Source organism: Malus domestica, chromosome 01 (genome assembly GCF_042453785.1).
Source record: "Malus domestica chromosome 01, GDT2T_hap1".
Lineage (NCBI taxonomy): Eukaryota > Viridiplantae > Streptophyta > Magnoliopsida > Rosales > Rosaceae > Malus > Malus domestica.
The window spans coordinates 1,263,793-1,290,152 of NC_091661.1; the positions used below are offsets into that span (position 1 = coordinate 1,263,793).

The 26,360-nt window shown below is 39.3% G+C and overlaps 1 protein-coding gene across 2 annotated transcripts; it reads right to left on the minus strand.

Annotated features, from left to right (window-relative positions):
- Positions 1 to 19,837: 19,837 nt before the first annotated feature.
- Positions 19,838 to 26,070, minus strand: LOC114823076 (probable magnesium transporter NIPA6). 2 transcript variants are annotated; one of them, XM_029098389.2, is made up of 9 exons: positions 25,371 to 26,070; positions 25,198 to 25,254; positions 24,881 to 24,971; positions 24,613 to 24,773; positions 24,397 to 24,524; positions 24,114 to 24,251; positions 21,548 to 21,640; positions 21,333 to 21,450; positions 19,838 to 20,459 (listed from the first exon to the last, which is right to left on the minus strand). In XM_029098389.2, the coding sequence occupies exons 1-9, from the start codon at positions 25,489 to 25,491 to the stop codon at positions 20,332 to 20,334; spliced, it is 1,035 nt and encodes a 344-aa protein (XP_028954222.1). In that variant the 5' UTR covers positions 25,492 to 26,070; the 3' UTR covers positions 19,838 to 20,331. The 2 variants fall into 2 exon arrangements, with proteins under 2 accessions (XP_028954222.1, XP_028954223.1); XM_029098390.2 differs by having other exon boundaries at positions 25,205 to 25,254; positions 25,371 to 25,911.
- Positions 26,071 to 26,360: the final 290 nt, after the last annotated feature.

A 26,360-nucleotide genomic window follows, 5' to 3' on the forward strand; every position in this document is an offset into this window, starting at 1 on the left:
CAGCATGTTTTCTCTTGACTAGCATATCATCAACGTAAACTTCCATGCTCTTCCCAATCTGTTTGGCGAACATTGAATTGACCAATCTCTGATAAGTTGCTCCTGCATTCTTTAGGCCGAAGGGCATGACTTTATAGCAATATAGTCCCCTGTCAGTAGTGAAGGTTGTGTGTTCCTGGTCCGGAAGGTTCATGAGGATTTGGTTGTATCCTAAGTAAGCATCCTTGAAGCTCAGAAGTTCACACCCTGCCGTAGAGTCTATAAGTTTGTCTATGAGAGGAAGAGGAAAGCTATCCTTCGGGCATCCTCTGTTTAGGTCGGTGTAATCGACACACATTCTCCACAAGTCCTTTTGGAGTAGGAGACTTTCCTTGGTCGGATTCTTCTTAACAAAGACAACATTTGCTACCCACGTTGGATAATTGACTTCACGGACGAAGCCTATGCCTTTGAGTTTTTCAACTTCTGCCTTCATTGCCTCGTACCATTTATCGTCATAGGATCTTCGCTTCTGTCTCGCTGGCTTGATCTTGGGGTCAATACTTAAGCGATGACAGATGATATCGAAAGAGATGCCTGGCATGTCCTCGTATGACCAGGCGAAGACCTCAGTGTTCTCTTGTAAGAAAGAGATCAATGCCAACCGAATGGGTGGTGACAAGGTGGTGCCAATCTTCACCATGCGATCCGGATAATCTTATGAGATAGAGACCTTCTCCAACTCTTCAGCAGGTTGTGCTTCCTAGGTGAAAGAGTCATCTCGAGGATCGTCGGGTTGACTGTTGCCACCGTGAAGATCCAAGTTGGCTTCGTCTGGGCTGGTCTTTATGACTTGGTCATGTATAGAAAGGGTTTCCTTGGGCATAGGCAGGTGCTATTGCTTGACCAAAGTGTTGTAACATGATCATACACTAAGTTGATCTCCTCTGATGTAACCATTGCCATAGGGGGTTGGAAATTTCATCAACAACATATGTGTGGATACCATGGCCTTGAGATCATTGATGCCTGTGCGTCCCAAGATGACATTGTATGTCGTTGGGCAATCAACCACCAGGAAGTTAGTGGTAATGGTAGCTGTGTAAAGGCCTGTACCAATGGTGAAAGGTAAGTGTATGCTCCCCGAAGGTTGCACGATATCACCGGATAAGCTTATCAGAGGGGAAATCGAGCGATCGAGCAAGTGTTCAGCTACATTAAGTGCCCTAAAAGCTTCGGCAAACATGATATTGACCAAAGCCCCCGGGTCTACCAGGATTCATCGTACTTCAAAGTTGGCCATGTGAGCTTCCACGATCAGTGGGTCGTTGTAAGGGTAGGTGATACCTCTTTCTTCCTTAGGGTAGAAACTTATTGGATCCCAGTTAGGCTTTTGATACCTACCTCCCCTGATGTCTTCCACGTGAAACACTTGGTGGCTAGTCCTTAAAGCCCGTTCACTATTTTTCATGGCCCTGTTGGAAGATTTAGATATGGGTGTGCCACCACTTATGGAATATATCACATTTACCTGGCATTGGGTGAAGGAGGGTGAAGGAGGAATTGATCAATTTTTCCTTCACGTGCCAAAGCTTCAATATGATCACGAAGGGTGATACACTTCTCGCTGTCATGGCCGTTATACTCATGGTAGCAGCAAAACGTGCCCGTGTTCAAAGGTATCAAGTGTGCTATGCTGGGGTAAATGGCTATGCATATGGCATTCAAAGTGTATGCCTCATACCTCGGGGTAGGGGTTGTCCTGACACGTGCTTGACCCACTGTGTTGACTGCCTGGGGTTGGGGATTATCGTGGTGATACCTTTGGTTATCGCAGTAGTGTCCTTTACTCCTTTTACTAAAATGAGACTGGTGAGGATGAAAATCTTTCCTTTTGCCCTGAGATTGATATGTCTGTTGACTTGGCAAAGTATTAAGTAAGGCAGGGGGAGGCACCGCTGCCATTTGGAAGGTCGAGGTCTTCTCATTTGGATGGATCTGAGTTCCACTCCCTACTTTCTGATAAGGGGTGGCTGTGGGGGGTTTCCCTTGATATGTCCTTGCCTCGGTGGAGGCATGGTTGTAAGCCTGTGCCATCACCTCAGAGTAAGTCTTCCAAATGTTGGCATTGATCATGTACTTGAAGAAACAATCACGTAGGCCTGCCGTGAAGGCCTTGAGGGCGGTCTTGTCATCTGCCTCAGCGTAGCGAGAATACTCATGGCTGAAGCGACCAAAATACTCTCGTAGTGACTCGTCCGGCTTCTGGTGAATAGTGTACAAGTCATCTGTAGAATGCAAGCAATCGGTCTGGAAAATGTGTTGAGAAACAAACAGTTTCCTCAATTCCTCAAATAAGTTTACCGTCTCAGGTGGAAGACAACAATACCAGTTTAGAGCTCCGCCAGAGAGGGTGGAGGGGAAGAGAAGATATTGTTCTTCATCGGTATGCATCTGGTATGCCATGGTGGACTAAAAGAGGTTAAGGTGTTCAATCGGATCCTTCTTTCCAGTATAGAGTTGCAAGCCAAGCTTCTACTTTGTTTTTGCTTTGAGGGGGGTGTCGAGGATCCTCCTTGTAAGAGGGCCAGGCCTAGGTTGGTTCCAATCAGGTATCTCAGCTTGTCATTCGGCCTTCAACTTGTTTACTTCCTTAAGAAGCTGTAGGACAAGAGGGTCCTAAGTGGAGTCATGTACCACTGGAGCTTTCTTTCGTAAATCTCCATCTCCTCTTGGAAGTAGGAAGGTTTAATCAAGAACATGTGATTTTTCCTTGGACTCGTCGTACTGACTTACAAGGTATGTTTGTCGAAACATCTCTGAGTCCCCTATACCTTCGTGTTTCTCTAGGACTTGTTGCTCCTTCCTCAAATTGGTAGCCGGCCTGGGACGTGGAAGGGGTCCGAGTCTTTCAGAAACCCTTGGGTCATTGATCTTTGAGCTTATGTTGAGGGGATTCTCTCGATGTTGCTTTAGGAAGTCTCGGCAGTCACGATAAAAGTCTTTCGATCCTTCCAACCTTTCTGCAAGGAGGTGTCTTCCTCCACTTCTCCTGTTTCGGGTCGAAGCAGCTGGGTTGAGAGAAGTCTCATGTTGATTAATGTTTTAATGATTAGCTCACTCCTCATCAGGGATACCCATGTCGAAGGAAGGTGACCCTTCTTGTTGGGAGACATCCAGATGATGGTTGATGTCCACAGGGGTAACGAGTTCACGTGTTTGAGTACGCCTAGTTTCGTGGAGCATCTCAAATAGCTTCTCATACTGCTCCTGGAGGACCTCATTCTTCATTGCTATCTTGTTGTTTTGAGATTCTAGCTCATCGACTTTAGCTTGAAGAGCAACCCTCTTTCCTTCCTTCTTTCGTTGCTTCGCACTAGGTGCAAGATTTAGTACAAATGACATTAGGAAATATTGTGAGAGAATGATCTCTGTTTATAGAAGAGAGTTTCTAGTTTCTTTCTGACATTGACACGTGTCGTGTTGTGATTGGCTTCTGATGTTAACACATGTCACGCTATGATTGGCTTCTGATGTCGACACATGTCGCACTGTGATTGGCCTCCTAGTTAGAGGGAAACTCTTCTGGGTCCTTGATGGTATAACGTTGACTGGTGCTCAGTAGTTTCGGGATTGGTCAAGTATGGTACAAACATTTTCTATTTGTGATTCGTTTGAGCTTAAGATTTTGAAAGGCTTGTTCTACTTTCCTAATGGAATATGTTTCTGTTTCGTTTTCTGAATCCCAAATTGTAGAATTTGTTTCTACCTGAGATTCCTCTGCGTGTTGCAAGACATTAACTGTGTTCTCTTTGACTCGTGGAAATTGTTTTCAAGGCAATTGTTCTAGAAGAAGATTCTGGAAAATTAACCAAGGGTTTTTCCCTATGTGTTGGTTTTGGTTGGGAAAGTTTATCTATTTTGGTTTCAATTTTGTCTAATTGTTTTCCTATGGTGTGTAGACTTTGGTTTGTGAAATTATTTTGTTCGATGACTGGCTTGACTCCTGCTCTTCTGTTGGAAGTTTGAAAGGAGTAGCTAGTACTTGTGTTTTTCTAGTTGTAATTAAAATCGTTTCTTATGGAGGGTGACTGGATGAGACTATGATTTTGTCTTCTTTGACCTAATTTTCTTTGGTAATGACTTCTAGCTTCTTTTCAGTCTCATAATATTTTTCAACAAAGTCAAAGAAAAATACTTCAATTTTGTGATGGTTCATGAAATTGGTCCATTTATTTTTAATATCCAATTTTTGTTCTTTTGTATATTTTTTTCTGAAAATATTTCGCCGCTGAATGTTTTTTGTGGCTTCTATGTCAGCATTGAGCTTCTTCCATCGAATTTTAAATGGCTTGTTTAACACAATTAGTTGATGATTAATTTGACTTGCTTCGAAGTCAGATGTTGTTGAAGAAGTTTGTTCTCCTTGATCTCAAGTGTTGGGTTGGTAAACTGGATGGGTTACTTGAGAAGTAGTTTCTATTGATTTTAATTTGATAGTAATCAAGTCATTGATTAATTCTTGTTGAGTGACAGTTGAATTTGTTTCTATTGTCTTCAACTTTTTGTTGATTAAAGAATTGATGAGATCTTGGTCTTGACCTACCATGCTGGCAAATGCAGATCCAGCAAAAGAATTCCTACCAGGGGTTAAGGATTTATGTGAGTGAGCAAACTCTTGTGGGTTAATGTTTGATGTTCTGGATGGTTGGTCAAAATTGATTTTAACTGTTCCGTCAAAGTACTGTTCTATGTTGTCTAGGTTGACTAAGTTGTTCTGGATACTAACAGGTTTACTTTCGTTAATCAAACACCAATCTGAGGGTAGACTGATATCTGACCACCTAAGGGTAGACTAATATACAAGTGTGTGGTCTCTAGGGCTTTTGACTAAGGCTTGGAAGTTCATATTTGTTCACGTGACCTTATAATAAACTCTAAAAATTAAGGCTAATGGTTGGACTCTTTCAAGGACTTGGTATGAGTGCTTTCAGCATATGAGGATTTGAAAGACTTATTGTGAGATCTGGGAAACAATCAAAATGAATTGGTTCATTGTAGAGACTTGACTAAATCATTCCAAGAATGCTATCACTGAAGTCAGTAAATCTTGCATCTCGGAGACTTAACAGAATAGAGGTATTAAGACCTCTTCTTGTTAATGTTTGACTGCTATTTAGACTAATCCTATATGGATGTGAATATAACCATCTTTTCTGTGGGTTTTGATTTGATCTAGGGTGAAAAATTGACAAGTTTCATGTTCTTTACTAAGAGCATAGACTTTTTCAACTGTTTTTACATGGTGTTCACTTCTAAAAGAGGCTACTGGCCATTTCTTTTTATAAATATTTTTTGATGAAACTTTGGGAATATTCCAATCTCCAAAGTCGACACTGTCATCTGTTTGAAATTCTAACTTTTGTTCTTCATTTACTATGTCTGGATTTGTTCCTAGAGTAGATCTAGAGCTACTGCTGGCCATAGAATTAAATCTAAATAATCTACTCATGTTGCTCAAAATACAGACTTACAAAACAGAAATCCTATTAGCTTACCTTCCTCGATTGCTTGCTAAATTCCCTCTCCGCTCATGCCAATTCTACAGACTTATTGTTTGGAACACGCCTTACTATTTGGGTTGGGAATGAAACAAATAACTTAGAAGGATAACAAACAAGATGACCTGCCTTAGAAGTTGAAAGATGAACAAATGAGATGATTATAAAGATAAAAACTCAATTACCACTAACTTGGCTCTGATACCAAATGGGTCGTAACTAATGATAATAATAACGATTCATTCATCATTCATCTCATCATTCAACCCTAATCATCATTGCCCTTGGTATAATTGTCCTCATCGTTATTATTATCATTACAGTAATTCAATTTGTAGATAAGTTTCCAGATGAAATCACTGACAAAACTCAATTACAGAGATTTATAGGATCCTTAAATTATGTTGCAGAATTTTATCCACATCTTAGACAACAATGTAAACCCTTGTTTGATTGTCTAAACGAAAATCCCTCATCATGGTCCAATACTCATACTTCCATGGTCAAACAAATCAAATCATATGTTAAGACTTTGCCCTGTCTTGGCATTCCAACTCCTAATTCCTTCAAAATTGTTGAAATTGATGCCTTTGAAATTGGTTACAGGGGTATTCTCAAATAGTCAATTTCTTCCAGATCTCATGAACAAATTGTTCATTTCCATTCAGGAGTATGGAATCCAGCACAAAGTAATTATATTACTATTAAGAAATAAATATTATCTATAGTATTATGCATTAGCAAATTTCAAGATGATTTATTAAATCATAATTTTTTAGTCAAAGTCGATTGCAAGTCTACAAAACAGGTTTTACAAAAAGATGTTCAAAACATTGCATCAAAACATATTTTTGCACGATGGCAAGCCATATTAGGTAATTTTGATTTTGACATTGAATATATTAAAGGCAGTCAAAATTGCATCCCTGATTTCCTAACTAGAGAATTTTTGCAGGGGAAGAATGACAGGAAAAAAAACTGATCAGAGGAGGCTTCCAACCACTCTACCACCACTACCACTAAAACAAGAATCAAGCCCAGATTCTTCATCGACCTTAGCCATTACCAATCGTTTAGGTTCCACAATAGGAAACCTCAGACCAAATTACCAAACACCATGTCCCAATTACCAAACAGCATTAGTCAGTCAATATGACCCTTATTCAACTTAGCCATATCATTCATCATCATCATCTAAATCAGCTAGCTATACCAAAACATCCCCATATGTTAAGAAAATTCCAGATGAATATCTTTTCAGCATTCCCTTCAACATTCATCAAGAACTAGACCCAGAAAAAATTGCCAAAACAGTTTTTCCACCCAATTTTCATTATCAACCTACTGAATCTTACAAAATCTCAAATATTATCAAGCCATCCTCAGTGAAACTGAGTCCATTTCAATCAAACCTCTCTACAGCAAAACCCATGAAAACAAAATCCTTTACCATTCTCTCTTTACATTGGAAAGTTTTTAACTGAATCAGAATGGGGACTCACCCTTTATCAAACCAAGCCTCTTCATTCACAAAATGTTCTTATTCCCAATAATCATTATAATTATTTCGATTATATCCAAGCATGGACTAACATCTTTCTTCATCAGATAGAAGACTTTAGTCATTCATGGTTTATTAATTTTGACAAAAGTTTCAAACTAAATTTTCCTGCATGGTTCCCAAAATGGTGGTCAGTTCACAGCCCAATAGCCAGTCTTCTACCAGACAAACTTATGCAAGACCTCTCAGCTGGTTTCCAACAAAAGTTTGATAGAAGTCGATTCAACTATAGGATTACACTTCTCCCATTATTCATGGACAAGTACAAAGTCTCGTGGATTTATGAAGTCAAAACAGGTGAAGTTTACCATTCAAGATCAGTCAAATGGTGGGATAAATTCAACCATTAGAAGATCATCAATTTGGTCCTCTTGAAGTTTCCCATCACTCCAACTTCAGCTATCCCAGCAACTCTAATTCTAGCAATTCCAGTTCAATAAAAAATGGCACTGCCAATCATCACAGAACAATCTCTATCAGACATTAGTCCTTCGTCATCTCTTAAAGGTACGACCAAGTCATCCAAGACATCAAGTTCAAAAAAGAAGGAAAAATCTACCTAGCTCAAAGACCTAGCCCAACAATTACTTGTAGAAACAGTGATGCTCTACACAGAAGACTCAGACTCAGAATTTTTAGATGCATCCTCATAGTAACCAGCCAACTCAGCAAGTCAAAAAGCTAAGTGGGCAGATTATCAGGATTCCCAATACTAATTTGAATTGTAATTAACCCATGTGAACAAACAGTTACTCAACATGTGATTCCAATAGGAAATACGTCAAAATCAACACCGAAAGCAATAGCAATCATCAAGAATCATTTTAAACTAGACACTATTCATGAATAGTAAATCACTTTTTACTATTGATCCATCATTTTGTTCCCCAATTATGGCCGCATGTTCCTACAATAATCAGCTTTAGCATCTTACCAGCTCACAATGCAGGCGGATTTCCCGCTTTATTCATAAACCATCTTTAGTCTATTTAAGAGAAAGCCTTCATCTGAAGGAGGGGGAGTTGAACCTTCTGCGTATTCACAAGAACAAAAGACAATTTCAACTATCAATTTCCCAGTGAAAAATTATAAAACACTTTTAGTTCTAAGATCAAGGATGCCTGCGTGCACCAATATTCTTGCTTTCATTTCAATTTGTTGACAAAATCGTTAGTAAATCAATTGTAAGTCATTGAATAAGTTTTCAATCAAACTTATATACAAATATATCTGCATCACTACTTTGAATTCATTATTTTCATTATGAAGAATATTTTCATAACAACTGATTTTGAATGGCATAAAATTCTTACTCACAGTCAATTCATCGAATACCTCAAGTTCAAGGTAAACATCGATCAATCATTTGTTCAATTCTTTCTATTTGTTTATAATAGTTGGTTTCATGGCATTTTTAATCCTTATTATTCTCCACATCAAGTTCCACATAATTTAACAAACAATTCATTCATCTCATCATTCAACCCTAATCATCATTGCCCTTGGTATATATATATGATTGATAGTTTCCATTTATGCATTTGAAAAAGAATTTCTTACGTACGCCTAGTGATAGGAGCATATTTATGCGACTTAATTGGCTTGTTCTCGTGCATTTACGTTGTGTTTCTTTAGTTATTTTAGTGTTTAAAGTCACTTTTGTGTGTTTTCAGATTCCAAAGCCGAAGTGTGCAAAATGATGTAATTTGGAGCCTTTTGGAGCAAAAGGAATGGATGAATTGAAGACTTAAAGAAATTAGGATTCCTAACCAACGAAGGATTCCTAATCGACGAAGGATTCCTAATCGACGAAGGATTCCTAATCAACGAAGGATTCCTAATTGAAGATGGATTCCTAATCACATGAGGATTCCTAGAAGAACAAGGATTCCTACTCCAAGAAGGATTCCTACTTGAAATAGGAAAGTTAAGCCAAGGTTTCCTACTTTGGTTTGACCTTTCCTAAATGTACCTAAGTTTTATCAACTTTGAAGGCATCCTAAGCATTCTAGGACATCAAATACACATCCCTTGCACATTGTGAACCCTTGCCGCACCCCCTTGGTATTTCCTCTTCCTTGCCGTGCAAGGGAGAGGGTTATTTCCTGAATCTATGCTTTAAAACACATTCCTAATGTGTTTTAGGACCTTGCCGCATATCCCCTTGCCTTTTCCTTTAATTTTCTGATTGTGTTTCCTATTTCTAGAAGCCTTAGACTTAATTTCTGATTACCTAAATAACCTAGGGTTTTAATTCCTGAAATCCTTTAAATAAACTCCCTTTGTACAGCCACAAATGATGCATCTACTATCCATTCACACCAGAAACTAGCCTCCACTCTCAACCGCACCATTCTACCACCATTCACCCTAATTTCTGCCCAGAAACATACCTAGCCGACCCCTACATTCATCCAACCCATAAACCTATCATTCTACATCATCCATAACTCCCAAAACTCACCCCCAACCCTTGTGCCGCAGCAAAGGAGAGGAAGAAGAAGTACTTGAAGGTTCTAGCTGTTCAACATCGAATCGTTGGAATATTTAGGTGTTCTCTTTCTTATATTTACAATGTATAAATCTGTTTTCCCTTGTTTTGTGAACATGAGGAACTAAACCTTTTTGGCTAGGGGGTTATTCGACACCATGATTATGCTTGCAAGATGAATTGATTACGTCTAATTGTTATTTCATGAATTGTGAATGCAATTTGCTTAACCGTTTGATTGATGACTTATTTTTGTGTGTTAATTAAGGTGGCCAACTTAGTTTTCATGCAGGAATTTGAAGCTAAAACATAAGGAAGTTTCACCTAATAGTTACAACCTTATGTTTGCAAGTAGTGGAGGTCGCTTATAAACGATCGTGTTAAGTGAATTCTTGGCAAACGTTTCATGCTTTTCATAGTAACAATTGCCTCGTCAATGCTTATAGTTTTCATGAAGCTTAATGATCTTTGATTGTACCTTTATTGTGCTTTTCACCTAAGGGACTTTTAGAGAATGTTTTGAGTTGTTGCATGTGCATTCCCATCCAATTCACTAACTTTAGGAAAACTTGAAGGTTAAAAAAGTGCTATCACAGTTAACCTAGGGCGTTGAGATTCATAGTTTATTGAAAGAAGCAATTGGAAATCAAAGTTGAATGCAAGTGTATCATGTGTGGAGAAGAACCCTCTAGTTAGTCTATCACCCATCAATTTACTTAATTCTGTCTAAAAATTTGTTTACATTGTTTTTGCTTTGTTTTATTTATTTTCGTCCAAAATCAACCCCATCTTATTTCTTTGAGTCATATTAACTAGAACTTGTCTTAGAATATGTTTTTAGGTGTTTTAGGTCATTAGAAAACCAAAATTCGTCCAAGTTGTGTTAGAGTCCCAAAACTGCCCAGAAAGTGGTTTTAGGCAGTTTTGAGTGTTTGTTTGCTGTTTTGAGTCTTTTGGTTTGTTTTAGTGTTTTAGAGTTTAGTTTTGCATTCTTTGAGTCTAGTTTAGTATTTTAAACTTTGTTTTACAGATTTGAGTCAGTTTAGAGTGTTTTAGCAATCCCTCCTAATCCCCGGTTTAAGAACGATCCCTACTTATCCATACTACAATTGTCAACAAGAGGGTTAATTTGTGTGTTTAGTTATTTTACGCATCAAATTTTGGTGCCGTTGCCAGGGATTAGCAACTTTGCTAATCCCCTGTTGTTTCTTTTTATTTCTTTTTTGTGTCTTTTGTTTTAGTTACTGATTTTGTTTTGCTTTGTTTTATTTACTTTTGATATTTGATTTAGTTTTGTTTCTTTGATTTCAGGTACTAGAGAAGTAAGACATGGATTTTGCTAACATTCAAGCTCAATTGGCGAATCTTACTTCTCAATTGTCACAGATTGCCGGAAGGACCACAATGCAAAGTGTCCCTACATGTGGTGTGTCCTATGGGCAAGGATATCCAACTCATCAATGTTCTCAATTCGCTGCAAATGAAGATGCTTGGGGTTATCAATGCCATAGCCAATCATGGGACAACATGTTTTCCAACGCTTACAATTCGGATTGGAGAGATTATTCAGATTACATGTGGGGAGAACCTCAACAATACCAACATGGTGGATATTGGCAGCAAGAAGAGTTCTATCAATGGCCATATGCACCATCACAACCACCACAACAATATGCCCAAGTAGGTGCCAGTCCTATCGTACAGGTTGCATTAGGCAACTCCGACTCGTAGGTGACCGCGAATAGCGCCAGTCTTCACGTGATTGTAGCACTAGAATGTATATTATGATTACACCCAGTCCTGTTGTACTAGTTGCATTAGGCAACTCTGACTTGTGTGCTAGCATAGATTGATGAGCATCAGTTCAGTCGTACAAGTGCATTAGGCGACTCCAACTCGTGTGCTAGCATAGATCGATAAACATCTGATTTTATTATGAACTATTGTGTCGTATTGATATCTTGATATTTTGCAGGCTACAATGAGTATTTCCATACTATATGTAGTATGTATATCTTGGAAACTATACATGTTTTACGGTGATGGGTTATAATGTTTTCAAAGGTTTTTATTAAAAAAAAATTTTCAGGCCCACTCACCCTTGTTTTTCGCCCCTCCATGTTTTAGCAATAGTACTTTCTTATCAACGAGGATTCTTGGAAAATCTTGGTATAAGTGGTTACCTTCGTTGGTACGATTCTTATCCTACCTTACTGTACTTTACTTATGCTCTGACATCAGTGTGAAATGGGTTCATTCTCGCTCACAAGCGCACTCTTATACTAAGGCACTTTTAGGTTTAAATTTATTCACATTTTCCACATCATTACACTTTATGGCTTTGTCACCTTCCAGGTGTCAGCCAGCACAACTCGATTCGGAGTCCTGCTAAACATTCCAGGTTAGGATGTGTCAGTTGGGGTGCTACCGAGGAAGGCCAGCTCGAGCTGGTCCTTTGTGAGCTTGCTGTAGGGCTCGAGCCCGTGTAACGATGGAGATGGTAAGGGAGAGAATGAGGCACGGGAGCGCTAACCCCCCTTAATTTGAATTAGGCTGTGAAGGCTTGCTGGGCCAGCGCCTGGCGTGAGATTGGGCCGAGATGAGGGCTTGGCGTGCTGGGCCTATGTCTTGGGTTTGGTGCGCTGCTCCATGCAATTTTTTTTTTCGAACAACTTTCTAAGAATTTTTCTTTACGTCGTTGTAGGATTTTTTTGAACATGTCTTCCTCGAGCCACAAGAATGATGAATTTATTCCGCCGTTGCATCGCCAGGGTGAATCTGCAATTAAGCTAGGCTACTTCAGGGTTACTCATGTCAAGGTAGGTTCCTATGAGCATTTTAAAGACTTCCTTAAGATGTTTAAGCACATAATTCTGTCTAGGGTTCTCGTGAACCAGTTCAAGGATGGTAGTAGCTGTGAACCGTATGGGTCTAAGAAAGCTATTGTTGGGTGACTTTTAGGTTGAGGTGGACTTGGGCTTTGAGAACGTCCTCTTGTCTCCCTTGGTGCGAGTTCGCAACAAGTCCTGGGATATCTCGAAAAAGATAGCTTGTCTTAGGAAATACTACGGTAACGTCAACGGCTCAAAGATAGCATGAAAGATCAAGATCATGACTTGCTCAAGTGAAGCGTGGTGTGGAAGCTTGAAGATTATCAGTTTACATGAGAGAGAAGGTTTGCGTGGTTGCATGGTATTCTTAGCTGCATGATTTGGGCTTTCCTAGGGTGATAGTAAAGCTTCTAATGGTTGGGTTGTTTGATGGAAGGCTATGGGAATTACTAAGGTTGCATGGATAGTGATGTTTGATGCTTGGAGTATGCTTCTAGACTAAATGGAACTCTATGTGCTTCTTCCTGGGTGGTTCCCTCTCACTACGTTTCTCTATTTCTACCTCTATGTTCATCTAAGTCCCCTCTAATGGCTTATCTCCCTCCTTATGTAGGTGAATGGTTTTTCTCTAGATTTCAAGGGAATATTCCTTTGTGGTTTGTCTTCCCTCCTTTTCTCCCTGGCTATCCTATTATTCCCCTTGTGGTGTAAACTAGATGCATTGTTGAGACTTGCTGACTGGTTCTTCCAGAGACGCGGCTTTCCTGGGGCGGCATTTCGTAGGTGCTAAATTTGGTAGTGCGCTTCACAATTTTTGCGCATTGGTTGCCTGTGCATGCTGGGAAGGGAAAGTCAGCATTAAATGCCCGACTAGCTGGGCTTATCATACATTTAATGCAAGAATCTAGTTTGATCCTAACTAAAAGAGTTGGCTTGCTAGGGAAATGGATAAACTAGGCTAATTCTCTCTTAGTGAAGCTTGGGTGGAATACAAAGGGTATGAGCTTGGATATTTGGGCTTCCAAGCAGCCAAAAGTCTTCCATGACCCCGATTCCATGTAGGCCCGATAACCTTCTGTAACTATCCACACCATAATCCACTTGGCAAGCCCCGATTATATGACTTAGGCTTAGCATGATTTGTGGCTAAGGAAGCATGGCGTGATGAATAGGCATGAGCATGGTGTGAAGAAAATTTTGTGAAAAACATGTTCATTTGAGCAACATCTATGGCTTGCAATTAACAATTAAAGGCGGAATCATGCTTGTATGCACTCAAAAACAAAACATTACCCATGAAATTCAAAGCCTAGTAGAAGGGTGAACCAAGACTCAACTCAAAATAAAGTGAGTTGGGAAACTTTATACCTTTGTTGATTCCTCTTTGCATAAGCAAAGGCTAATCACCCAAGGAGAGGGCCTTCATTCTTGCATCTTAGCTCCATGGATTTCTTGGATGAGGATGGTTGAAAGGATTCTCCAAGTTCCCAAAGTTGAGAACCTCTAAGTCTCCACACCAAGGTAGGACTTGAAGAAGAGATGAGTGACCTAGAGGAAGTAAGATTGCTAGCTAAAATCCTCTAGGGTGGCCGGCCTCTTAGAGAGAAAAATGGAGCTTGTGTTCTCATCTTTTCTCTAAAAGAAACCCTAAGGATGAAATGGCTATAAAGTTGCCTTTATACCACCTCACAATGGAGTGGCAAACTTGCAATTAAGCCAAGTTCACTACCCCTCTCTATATGGACGGTTTTCCCAAGCCTTTGGGCTGTTTTGGGCTTCTTGAATTTTGTTTGTTAAGTTGTCATACAACTTAAGCTAATGGGCTTGACGTTTCGAAGCCCAATTTGGGCTTTAAGGCCCAAAACTAACTCAAGGTTTAAAACGAACTTATTCGTTTGATTAATTAACATATTAATTAATTCTTGCCATAAACAATTAAACCATTTAATTGTCCTTACTCATCTCCGTTGTTTCTTCAATCTCTACCTTACACGGTGTACGATCCATTAGGTTCCTTTTAGCAAGGTAGTGGGCGATTAGAACTCTTTCAAATCGATTGTGAATTGAAACTTACTTTCAATTCTCCCTTTAGTGATTATACACGTTTAGGGCTTCACAAACCATGAGTGACATCTAGCAGTATGTCATGGTTACCCAAGCTAATCAGAAGAGGTGAAGAACCTATTCAGTTTAGGATTACAATGCAATACGGTCTTTCTCCAATACAATACTCTTGACCACATTGTTTGGTTTGATAGTTTATTCATGTCTACTATCCAATGTGATTCTCTTACTTATATGATTACCTTGAATGTGATTTGGAACGACTTCCTAAATCTTATTCATACTCTGGCTAGAGATTCTTAATCATATCATAGAGTATTCTCCCTCAAACAGTTTAAAGGTTAGAGATCCCTTGTTGCGCATTCACTTGCCTCCATGGCTAAGTGGCTTAACCCCAACTATGTCGTGGACACCCTCTAACGGAGTGACTTTGACATAGTCAAAGATCAAGGACCTAACCACAAGACAACTATGATGCCTCAGGTCAAAGGACTACTTTGCATTATCCCAACCATGAGATCTCATGTGACATGAGTATGAGAACTCTTTGTTGATCGTGTTCAGTGGACTCATTCTCTATTGAGCACCTACATGCTTGTCTTGGTGTCAGTCGCACCAATGACTCGAGACCAGTCACTCTCCCTAGGAGAAGACATAACACGTACTGATCTTAACGGACTGTCAATGCCCAATTGGCAATCCTATGATCAGAAATGTTTAGGATATGTATACGGAAGAGAATGGTCTCATGAATCTAACTTCTTTAGATCGCATTCTCCCAATTACATATTCCTTACACTTATCGTTTAAGCGTATAACATTTATATGAGATGGCTTCAAACAATAATCTTTGCCCTTTAAATTAAACTATATTAGTTTAACATGTGAAATGTCCGTAAAGTATCATCATATGATTGGTTTTAGGGCACATTTCCAACACGATCGAGATTTAAGCTATAGGTTCCTCAACCACTGGGATGCTGACTTGTTCAACCAAGACATTAGCTTGCGTCGTTGGTTGAATAGTGGCCGTCTAATTGATATTTGGGGCCGAAGAACCTTAAAGTGTCCCTGTTTGAACCTTGACACCAAGAGTTGGATAAGGGGCATCAGGAGTTGAAGTCCTTGTCTTCTAGCTAAAGAGAACAAAGATCACACGTTCCCCCTTCTTAGCTTTCTTCTTTAGCCATTGGGTGGGTTGTGCAATGTCACCGGTCGTCTTGGTTTAAGGATGAGGTCGTTTTCCCATCGTCGTCCAATGACAACTTTTGTTGAAGTTAGCATAATTGAAGCTACTCTGGAAGGAAAAGCCAAGATAGTAGTGGTCTTCGCAATAGCAGTACCCGTTGAAGCTGGAATTATTTTGGGAATAACGGTTGTGGCAACAACAACCTTCTTCGGAGGAGGGGCGATCTTTTTTCTGGCTGCAACAATTGCAACCAATTCGGCCCATTTATTGAACGGCTAGCTGAAAAAACTAATCAAGAGTTAGGTCAAAGATGTTTGGTTGAATATATATGCAACCAAAACATTAGGAATAAAAAGTACCTTGAGTCGTGTCTTTGGATTTTGGAGCAAGAGTTTTCTTCGGTCGGTCGTCAAAGATTTTATTTACGATTTCTTTGACTAGCGCGCCAAAGAAATCTTTGGTATAGATATCCCACTAGTTGGCGAAGGTACTAGATCCATGGGTTTCAGGAGTATTTGGCCGAGGGCGAAATTTAGTACATCGCTCTTGAAACTCTTTTTCCACCTCTTCACACTCTCGCTCTAAGGAGCCAGAGATTCGTTCTTAGCTTAGGAGCGAGGGAGAAGTGAGCAAAGGCACAGGGCAGCCATGGAGATAGCCGAGTTGTCGAGCCATGAAGTGGGGGTGGTAGACTTCCTAACTAGCTTGCCGAGCGTCACAACCAAAGGGGATGTCGCAAGCGAGCACCAATGATCCCCAATTCTGTTGTAGATCAGCATCTTCTATCTCCTCCCATGCAGATGTGGGAAGTCTGATGGAGGAGGGATAGTCTCATTGACGACAAATCAAGAATTCATCGTTGGTGAGGTTGTCTAGGCCGAAGAAAGGCTTGTTGAAGGCCTATCGCTTTAGAAGAATCGAAGTAGAACTTTTCTAGCCTTAGAATGGTAAAGTAAACCTGCTGCCAAAGTTGGAAAACCCAGAGTGGGCCGTTCTGGTACAGGTCAATTTTCTCGACCGTTGTCTCGACTAGGCAGCGTGTGAGGTTGGCAGGGATGGCGGGACTGAGAGCCAAATGGTGACCGCTGGCCAAGGCTTCAGCCACTAGCATGTTCTCGACGAGGCACTTGTTCAACTTGGTACAAAAGATGAACTTATTGTACCAATAGAACAAGAAAGCCTCGTGCTCTCTTTTCTTGAGGCCTTCTTTTTCTTGACAGTCAAAGTGGTTGTAAGTGTGTTGTAATTAAGGAAGTTCTTGTTTAGCTTATTCACTTCATCATTTGGCACTTTCTTTTAGTCGTCTTTTTTCAGGGCTTCGAAGGCACGTTCTTCGAATACCGCTTTCAGGTCCAAGTTGAATTGATACCAAGAGAGGGCAGTCTTAACTAGAAGACCAAATGGAGAGGTGCCAATGATGACTGTCACGTCAAGGACAGTTGGTCCTATGGGGCCAAGGGGGAGCACTATAGTGTTGGTGGCCGAGCACCAGAAGTTCAGAGCGGCTATCAAGAGTTCTTGGTTCATACTAATCTTGATGGCGGAGAGCTTAATGGCGTCGAAGATGCCAAGTGATTTCTAGGCAGCGCCAAAGTGGGGCTCTATTCAGTCAACCCAAGTAGCCCACACTATGGGGGTCGACGACCAGGCTCCTTGAGGTTTAGCTGTTTCCTATTTCGACCAATCATGGCCCTGAAACAAGAGACTAGGCAAATCTTAGTGACAACTTCTGGGAGGTCATCTTTGAACAGAGGGCCCATAATCTGGTGAGTGGCAACTACATCCTCTTCAAATTGGAGAGGCTTGATGGCACCCCAATCAATGAAGTCGTGACATTTGTCACACTCCTCCGCGAGCTTGGTAACGAAAGTTGGCAGCCATTGGAGTAAAAAGGTGAGGTTTTTGAATTTTTGGGTTTCGAGTAATCAGAACAAAATGGCAAGAATTTTGGGATTTTTGAAAGCATAAAATTTGAAAGAGGCTAGAGCTAGTATTTATAGACAACTGGAGAAGAAGATCAATAGTCTCAAATTTGAGGGTTGAAGGGAAAATCCGACCGAAATCATTAATAATCATTGGAAAATTCAAAGATCCAGGCGAAAAAGCTGAAAAACATGTAAATCGAGGTTGCACGATTGTGTGTGATGGCGAACTTTAAGGCACAATCCTTATGAAGAGACATTTCAATGTCTACACACCTAGGGTGTGAGGTGCATGCGTCACTGAAGCTAGACAAACGTGACGAGAAGCGGCCATGTGTTAGGAACTCACGACTATTAAAGACTGACATGCACAGTAAGGGTTTGTATCCTATTAATACATCTGAGTGGGTGGATGGAGAATATTTGTTTTGCGAGGATCATTTGTTCGCCCATATAGTGTAGGCCAAAGATTTATTTTTGGTTGGTAACTGTTTGCGTCTTCAAGGTTGAAGTTTGACCAAGTGCTGCAGGCCGAAGACCTTAGAAGTGATGGGGCAATGTTTGGACCCAAAATAATGCTTTGGGGCGAGCCCATGATTGTTCTCGATACAATAAAAAGTATTAGGAATATTCCCACCATGGGCTTAGCCCAGTAGAGTTCAGCCAAATCCTATCAAAAGATGGTTCTACTTGGATAAGGGTGAAGTGGTCAAATCCTAGTACAATAAGGCTTCTTCATAAGCTAAAGATGCTTCGAATCATAAAAGATGCCGAGAGTCATGGGTTGAATATGAGTGATTAAAGAGCTTGGTTCAGAATCCTATAGGAGTTAGGATTGGTTAAGACCTAATTAGATTAGGTTGAGGAATTCTAGTTCAAGTGAAATTCTAACTCGGTCATTGAGGAAATTGCTACTATAAATAGAGAAGGGAGTGCATCATTCAAAGCCCCTCCAAATCAACACAAAATTGGCCTGTGCAAACTCTCGCTCTGCTCTAAACCTCTCAAAGACCTTGACATTTTTATTTTCCTTTTTCCCACCAGTACACCTTCAGTTTGGATAAACAGCACTGGAGCCGTAGAATCAGCCGACTGGAGGAGCACCTTCATTTTGGATAAACAGCATTGCTTCGAAACCGATTGGTTATTTATCCAAGCCTCAATCAACAAGAATTTCCGAGTCCTTGTTGGAAGAGGTCATCTCATTAGCCTTATCGGCAAAGTGAGGTGTTACGAGGTTACTTAATATTCGGCACATTAAAAGTCGAATTTGATATTGAACTTTGCAGAACTAGCAACCTTGTCTTCAAGTTTTAGAACCCTAAAATCAAGAAGTCAGCAGCGCGCCCAACGCCACATCAACACTCATTCACTCCTCAGTCGAGCTAGGCTGACGAGTTGGCACGCTCCACATTCAACCGAAGGATGTAGTTAGCTTATTAACTATTCGGCCTGCGCGCCACGTAGGCTAAGTAGGTTTTAGGGTCAAAGCATCATAACCAAATATTCTTCTCAAGTTTGGTAACTATGACAAACGTAATAAATACATATGGAAAATCATTAAGGTCTATGAAAATCATAAGTATTGATGAAGCAATTGTAATTATGAAAAGCATGACACTCTTGCCAAGAATTTTACTTTTTCAACATCTTAGGCATTGTCGAGTGTTTCCTTTGGTCTCAGTGCCAAGAAGCCTTAAGAAAGAGTCATGGATTTATCAATGAAGGCCCAACTCCCATGCCTTTGGATTAAGGAAGAGAGCCTAGAGAAGTGGGGAAGGGAAAAAAGAGAAAATAGGAAGGTTTTTAGTCACAGAGGGGTTTTAGTACTTCCATGCCAAACTTTTGGCTCAATAGGATTCTCTCCCTTCCCATTCTCCTCTCCTCTGGTCCCCTCCTCTTTTTTTCCTCTTTTACATTCTCTCTCTACAGCAAAAACAATAGAAAATATTGACGTGACTTAATCTTTTCTTACAAGCCCCCTTCCCATTCTCCTCTCATCCAATCCCCTCCTCTCTTTTTCCTCTTTTACATTCTCTCACTACAACAAATACAATAGAAAACATTGACGTGACTTAATCGTGAACAATCAAATATGAAGGGATTGGATGGGAGGGAAAATGGAAGAGAAAGAGAATCTGGATCCTGTTGGCTAAAATTCTATGCGGGCCTAATATTTTAGCTATTTTTCCAAATTGTACAAAAAGGTTAAAGATCATACAAATCTCTCTCAAAAATGATGATACAAATGTTTAATGCCACTTTTGCATTGGTCTCAAGGTTGTTAAATGGTCATTTACAAAGAACATCAAGCTGCTACTTCAACCATATATAGTAAGAAAAGCAATTGAATTAAATTACATTGATGAGTCAGATCAAATTACAAGCTATAAGCCGGAGATGGATCTGTCTGACTCTCTACAAGGATTGAAACTAAAATCTCGTGTGGTGAGAGAATGAATGAATGAAGACGTCGCTTCTAAAACTATGGCTATTTGATAATTCCACAACACCGCTCAAAATTTGAATGGAAAGCCGAAAAAAATCTCAGCAAAACATTTCTGCTTGGTTTTCTATGCACGAGAGCTACTTTACAGTCATGCCAAAGCACTTTTAGAGTCCCAAGCATACCTCTGGCTTTCAAGCTGGAAAAAAAAATGATGATATTGAGGTACCATTTCACACTCAAGTCATGAGATGCAACCAAGAACTCGATGTCGGAAGCATATTCCATTACTTGAAGTAGTCCTGCCGAAGAATAGTGATGAAATTAGGGGTTGTGCCATCCTCATCCTTCTGCTTCCATTCCCCATTGCTTTGTATGTACCATGATACTTTCGGAGATAATGGTGTGTACAAATCTGCATGTTTCAGATTCAAGGAAAATGTAAACATTTTTTTTGGAAATATGCACACCATTGAAGGCAGTAGTATTACTACCTATGGAATTTAATTCATCCAGGAATCATATTCACTCATGATGATGCACAACACTGCGTATTGTACTTTAAAGATGTGCATAACGATCACAACCGTTTGACCATCAAAATCAGAGTCATTGCTGTTCTCAAATATGGTTTTTATTACACAACGGGTCATCAAAATAATTTTTTCTATTTCAGGAACATGTTACTCTGGTAAAACACCAAACTTTGGCCTTCCCCTTTGAACATTTACCCAACTAAAGAACGAAATAGAAGCCAACTAAAACAGCAAAAGAACAAGACTAAATAACAAAAGCATCCCGATTAGAATAAATAACATGGCAGGATAACCCAAAATCTAAAGAAACTGAAGCGCACAGGGATGCCAATAACCATATGGACTGGTGATATAGTCCTGAAAACATAAGGAAGTCTCTCAACTCTGAAATACTGGGGAAAACTAATCCCGACCCCCAGTATGGATCTTATTAAGCACTTGTCCCATATTGGTTGGGCTAAGCATTTAACAAAGCTATACACAGCTAGTTTGTCTCTCCACTTAACAGCTTCAGCATTTATGTTGAAAACGTCAATAGATCTTATAACTATTTGGTTCCAAATTTGAACACTTGTACTCAGACAATACAGGGAGAAAACTTTTGTAGGTAATTGTCAACAAACAGGATAAGGCTATGCATCAAACATTAAGTAATAACAGTACAGCACTAAGCTTCTAAATTACAGGTCAGTCCCTATTTAACACCTAAGAATCTTCAAAATGACATGCAATCAGACATACAAGATACAAACCTGTAATTAAAGGTGGATCTGGCTCTCTTGTACTATGCAATATAGCAGTCCCAGATAACACAGTGATGAAACCGCAAAATTCTGATGCTATGCTGCTCACACTTTGACCCGAATAATCCTAACAAAAGGGTATGCATTTTAGATTTAATACATAACGGTTAGTCTCTCTCTCTTGCTCACACACACAAAAACACATCATGAGGACGTGATGATACCTTAAACATTATTGCACTGGCAAATATTGTAAAAGATGTGAACATTGCATAATATATCGGAGAAACAATTGCTGTGTTGAAAGTATCCAACGCCTGCAACCACACAGAAAACATTATAAGTGGTTTATACAGGTGATGAATGCAGCACTTCATGCATTCACATGCTTACACAGAAACAAAATATTAGATAAACTTCATATGTAGTTGGATGGGGTACAGATTTGCTTTAATTACCAATATAATGCAGAATAATTTCTGCTCGGATGACTTTTCTTTTATGAGAATGTGAAACCAAGATTATATTAATTCCTGTGTAAAAGTTCAAGGCAGAGAACGAGATTTACACTGTACACAGCCAAAATTCTAGCCCTCTTCTGGCGAAATCACACAACAATAACATAACCTCCCCCTCATAAAAGAAGCCCTCCAATTTGCAAAAAAGGATTCTTACCCAACATCATCTCATCCTCTTCCCTTAAGTGTTAAAATATCCTCCTATTTCTTTCCAATCAAACTACCTAAAACACAGTCATCACAGCACATCTGTCCCCAAGACTTCCCCCTTCTTCCTTCCCCAGAAGACACTTGTGTCTTTTGCAAATACTTGCTGATGTTGGTGTTTCACTTTGTTTAGCTAACAATATGTTAACAGGGGATGTTTGTGTTACAAAAATTAAAGCCTCAAGCAATTGTACTTTAACTTATGAAGGTATAAAGTTTATTCTAAAAATGCATTAAACTTCAGGGTGATTCTTCCGTTATTCTAGTTCAGGTATAATGGTAGCTTAAGATCTGAACCTCTCTTCCTTCAACAATCTATAAATAACATTTTGCATCCCAAAGCTTAGGGAAAAAAAAAACAATTAATTCAGAGGGCCTAAACATGATAAATAGTCCATACAAAGACTAACAAAGTACAATCATGCAACCACATTTAGAAGCAATCACAAGGGCCCACTTTTTTCATTGAAAAAAAACACCCCTATTAAAGAATAATAATACAATCAGGTTAATCCTTACAGCCTAGGATTTAGCTCACAGATTTTGGGTCTCAACCCAAATCCCTGGTTCTAAAAACCCTAAGCCACAAGCTTTGTCGACCCCACCCCGGACCCCAACAACCCCACAAAGTCCCAGGGAAAAACCCAGTTCCTGACTCCAGCCCAAGTCCCTGAATTCGTTTAAGAAACCATACCAACCCAAGTCCCTGAATTTGTTCGAGAAACCGTGTTAAAGTCCCAGGGAATTCGATTCCTGGCCGAATTGCAACAGACCCATCATCAACAAGAAGAGAATGAAAGTCTATGGTGGGTAGGTTTCAAATCTGGGTTATGCGTGGGGGTTGGGGCAGTGGAATAGGGAAGGAGCCAAAAATCGTTTGAACAAATTTATTTAGAGATAGATGAACCTAGAAAGAGGACAGAAAACTGATAAAACTTTTGGAATTCATTATCCCAAGAAGACAAAGAACCCAGAAAAAAAAATAATAATAAATAAATTTGTTGTTCTTATGGTACTTTAGGGACATAATCGGGCTCAGAATTGAGGTGAGCCCTAAGCCAATCCCTAATTAATTATTCATGTACAAGAAGAAGATGATGATGAATTGAAGCCAATATCTAATGGATTTTCACTCTGGCTGTGTTTCTGTTCTTTGTGAGCTGTTCCAAATGTACTTGCCTGGTTTGGTGGTTGAAAACGAAAAGTCAGGGAATTTGATGAAAAATGTGGGATAGAGTTCTAAGCAGCAAAAACGCAAAACTGGGTGGATTTCATGGTTCAAATTGACGAGCTTTAATGAGCTTTCATACGCATACACTTTAATGAGCTCTCATTCTTCGTAATCGTGATGAATCCACCTCTAATTTGAGCAAAAACACAGAAACTGGACTCAAACTTCCAAGAAGCTCAGAGACTACAGAGTGGAAGATGGAGATGAAGAGAAAGAGAGGTTGCTGGAGAAGAAGACGTGGATAAGATGTGGGCCCATAATTGCAAGCTGGAAATTTGCATCCACGTCACTAAAATTATGGACCTTATATTTGATGCGTCATCACTTAACGGTCAATTTAACAGATTATGTAACAGATGTATGCTATTGAAATGGAATGATAAGTAACGTATGAAACAGAAATGTTTTAAAGATGTTGTATGAGGTTGTAATTGCACCCAAACTTGAAGGGATGAAATGTAATTTACCCAAAGAATAAACATATTTTCATTGGAGAAGGGCACAAAAAATAATTTCACTCTAAGAATTAGTAGTCAGTTTCTCTCTTCAACTTGACTCTTGCAGGGTTTCTTTTTTATAAAAGGTATAGTTGTAACTCTGTGAGAGTGATTTTACTAATTATGGCATGTATTATAATCTAAAAACATTTAGACAGTCTTCTTAAACTTCGTGTTCACAATAATTACTATCTCTAAGAATTTTGAATCAAAATTCCATATTCATAATAAGAGAGACACAGATGCATATAATATCTGAGACATATTTAAAACATAGAAAAGAAAAGAACACAAAGCTTACATGATGCAATATAATAGACAATAACAAGATACGAACCATGTTCAGATAATTTAATTGAGTGATGATACAGGTAACTGCAACCATTCCAAAAATCCATGTTTGGAAGTATTTTAGCTGGTTTGTGCCCTCTATTGTGAGTTCTATAGCAATCCCAATTGCTTTTACACTCATAACCTGCAATATGGAACAACTAATCAGATGAGAGAGCCAACGTTACTTTAAAAGTGATGTATGGTAAATTTTTGTGCACGATGAAAAAACAATATTGATGAAATCGTTATCTTAACAAAAAGGTGGCTATAGTGGTAGAATAACTCACTGTCAACGATCCTATTATAGAACAGATTCCTATATAAATCAGTATATTGGTTTGGCCATAGCGGGGAGCACAATACAACATCAGAACTAATGTTACAGCTACCACCGAGGCTGTATACAAAAGAAATGCTGAAGGCAAGAAAGAGAACCAATCAGAAGAGAAGAAAAAAGAAGAGGAAAATAAGCATCCGTTAGTTATTAACCTTTTAGAGCATACCAGGTTGTATTGCTAATTCCCAGATTTCTTCAACGGAACTGAGAGATTGCTCTTCAGGCGAATGGAGTACAATCACAGTCGAACCCACTACACATAAAAGACACCCCAACATTCCCATTTTCTGGAGTTTCTCCTTCAACAAAAAATGCGCTAAAACAGCACTACACATATGCATCCACAGTTGAACTTGTCAGAAATATGGTTTGACGATTGAAATATACAAATATAGGTTTATTCAGATGTACTAAAATTGGGAAATGAAATGTACCTAACAATAATGCTCAATGCACCAAGCGGGGTGACCAGGCCAGCAGGTGCGTAAATGTATGCTACAAAATTGGCTATCTCTCCAACAACCACTGTAAATTGTCCAAAATTACGATGATCATCAACATGCAATATTATTCAACATCCAACCCCGTCTAGCAGCGGAAAAATGAATTGAAGAAAGAAAGGGTCAAATTTTCCAACTGAAATGAAATAGTAGGAATAAAACTTAACCGCAATCTAAATGAAAATTCCAAAAGCATAGCATAGCCCTAGAAGTAATTAAATTAAGCAGAACCAGGAGCAAGGAAAACTTACTTGTTACCATTCCTATCCACCATAGAGGCTCTAACAGATACCCATATCCTCCCACACCTTTCATACATTAACAACGAAAGCGAGAAAACAAGAAAAATTAACATCAAACAGAGTCAAATCATCATAAATATAAAAGGAAACTGCCTTGAGAAAAAAAAAATGAATGAACATACTGGCTCGAGGGCCGTTGACGCCGGCCCGGCGGAGACCCTTCTTCTTGATGATGAAGCTGGAGCCAATGAAGGCGCTCGAGACGACGGCCAAGATGAAGCCTTTCAAATTGCTTGAGTACATCGGCTTGGTTATTTATATTATTTTTTGGGATGGGAGGGGAGGGAAAGGGTAATAATTTGGAGCTATGAATTCAGAGGAGTATGGAGCGGAAGGAGTAGTAAAATTGCCAAATTGGTGGGGTTGCGAGTGGAAGAGAGAACGGGAGCCGGAGCGACACTCATTCTACATACAAGAATTCCCACAATTCCCACAATTCCCAATTAACAAAATCAAAACCCAAACCCTCGAATTTTCTTTCTTTTTATTCGACTCAGAAGAAGAAGAACAATTGGGGAATTGGGGAATTGAGAAATTGAGAAATTGAGAAATTGGGAATTGGATGATGGAATTGGTAGACTACTCCTACTCTCACTGTGTGTGTGTGGTTTGACTTTTGACCAGACCAGATGGATCTGATTTCTGCGAATCGGCTCTCTGAAATGCCAAATGCGAAATGCGAAATGTGAAACAAAGAGGGAGATGGCTTGATTTCTCACCTGCCAGTCCTCAGCCCTACCTTCCGTACCAGTCAATTTTCAACCGAGCTTTGCTATTGACATTGTTTTGCCCATTATTATTATTTTACTCACGCATTTAGTTAGTACAAGACCAATTTTGGTTTCTAATATATATACATTGTTTAAAATTTCTTAGAAATATTAAAAAATTAAAAAGATATGAAAATGAGACTTCACCTCATATCGGACAAACTATTAAGTTTAGATTGAAGTTTACATGTATAGTCAATATTTTTTACATATCTGTTAAATATCAGATAAACTCTTATATTTTGTCCAAATTAATGTTTGACAATTTATAAACTTTCATTTTAAATTTCTATCATTTACATTGAAAGCAACCGATATCGATATCGATCTTCGGTATATCTG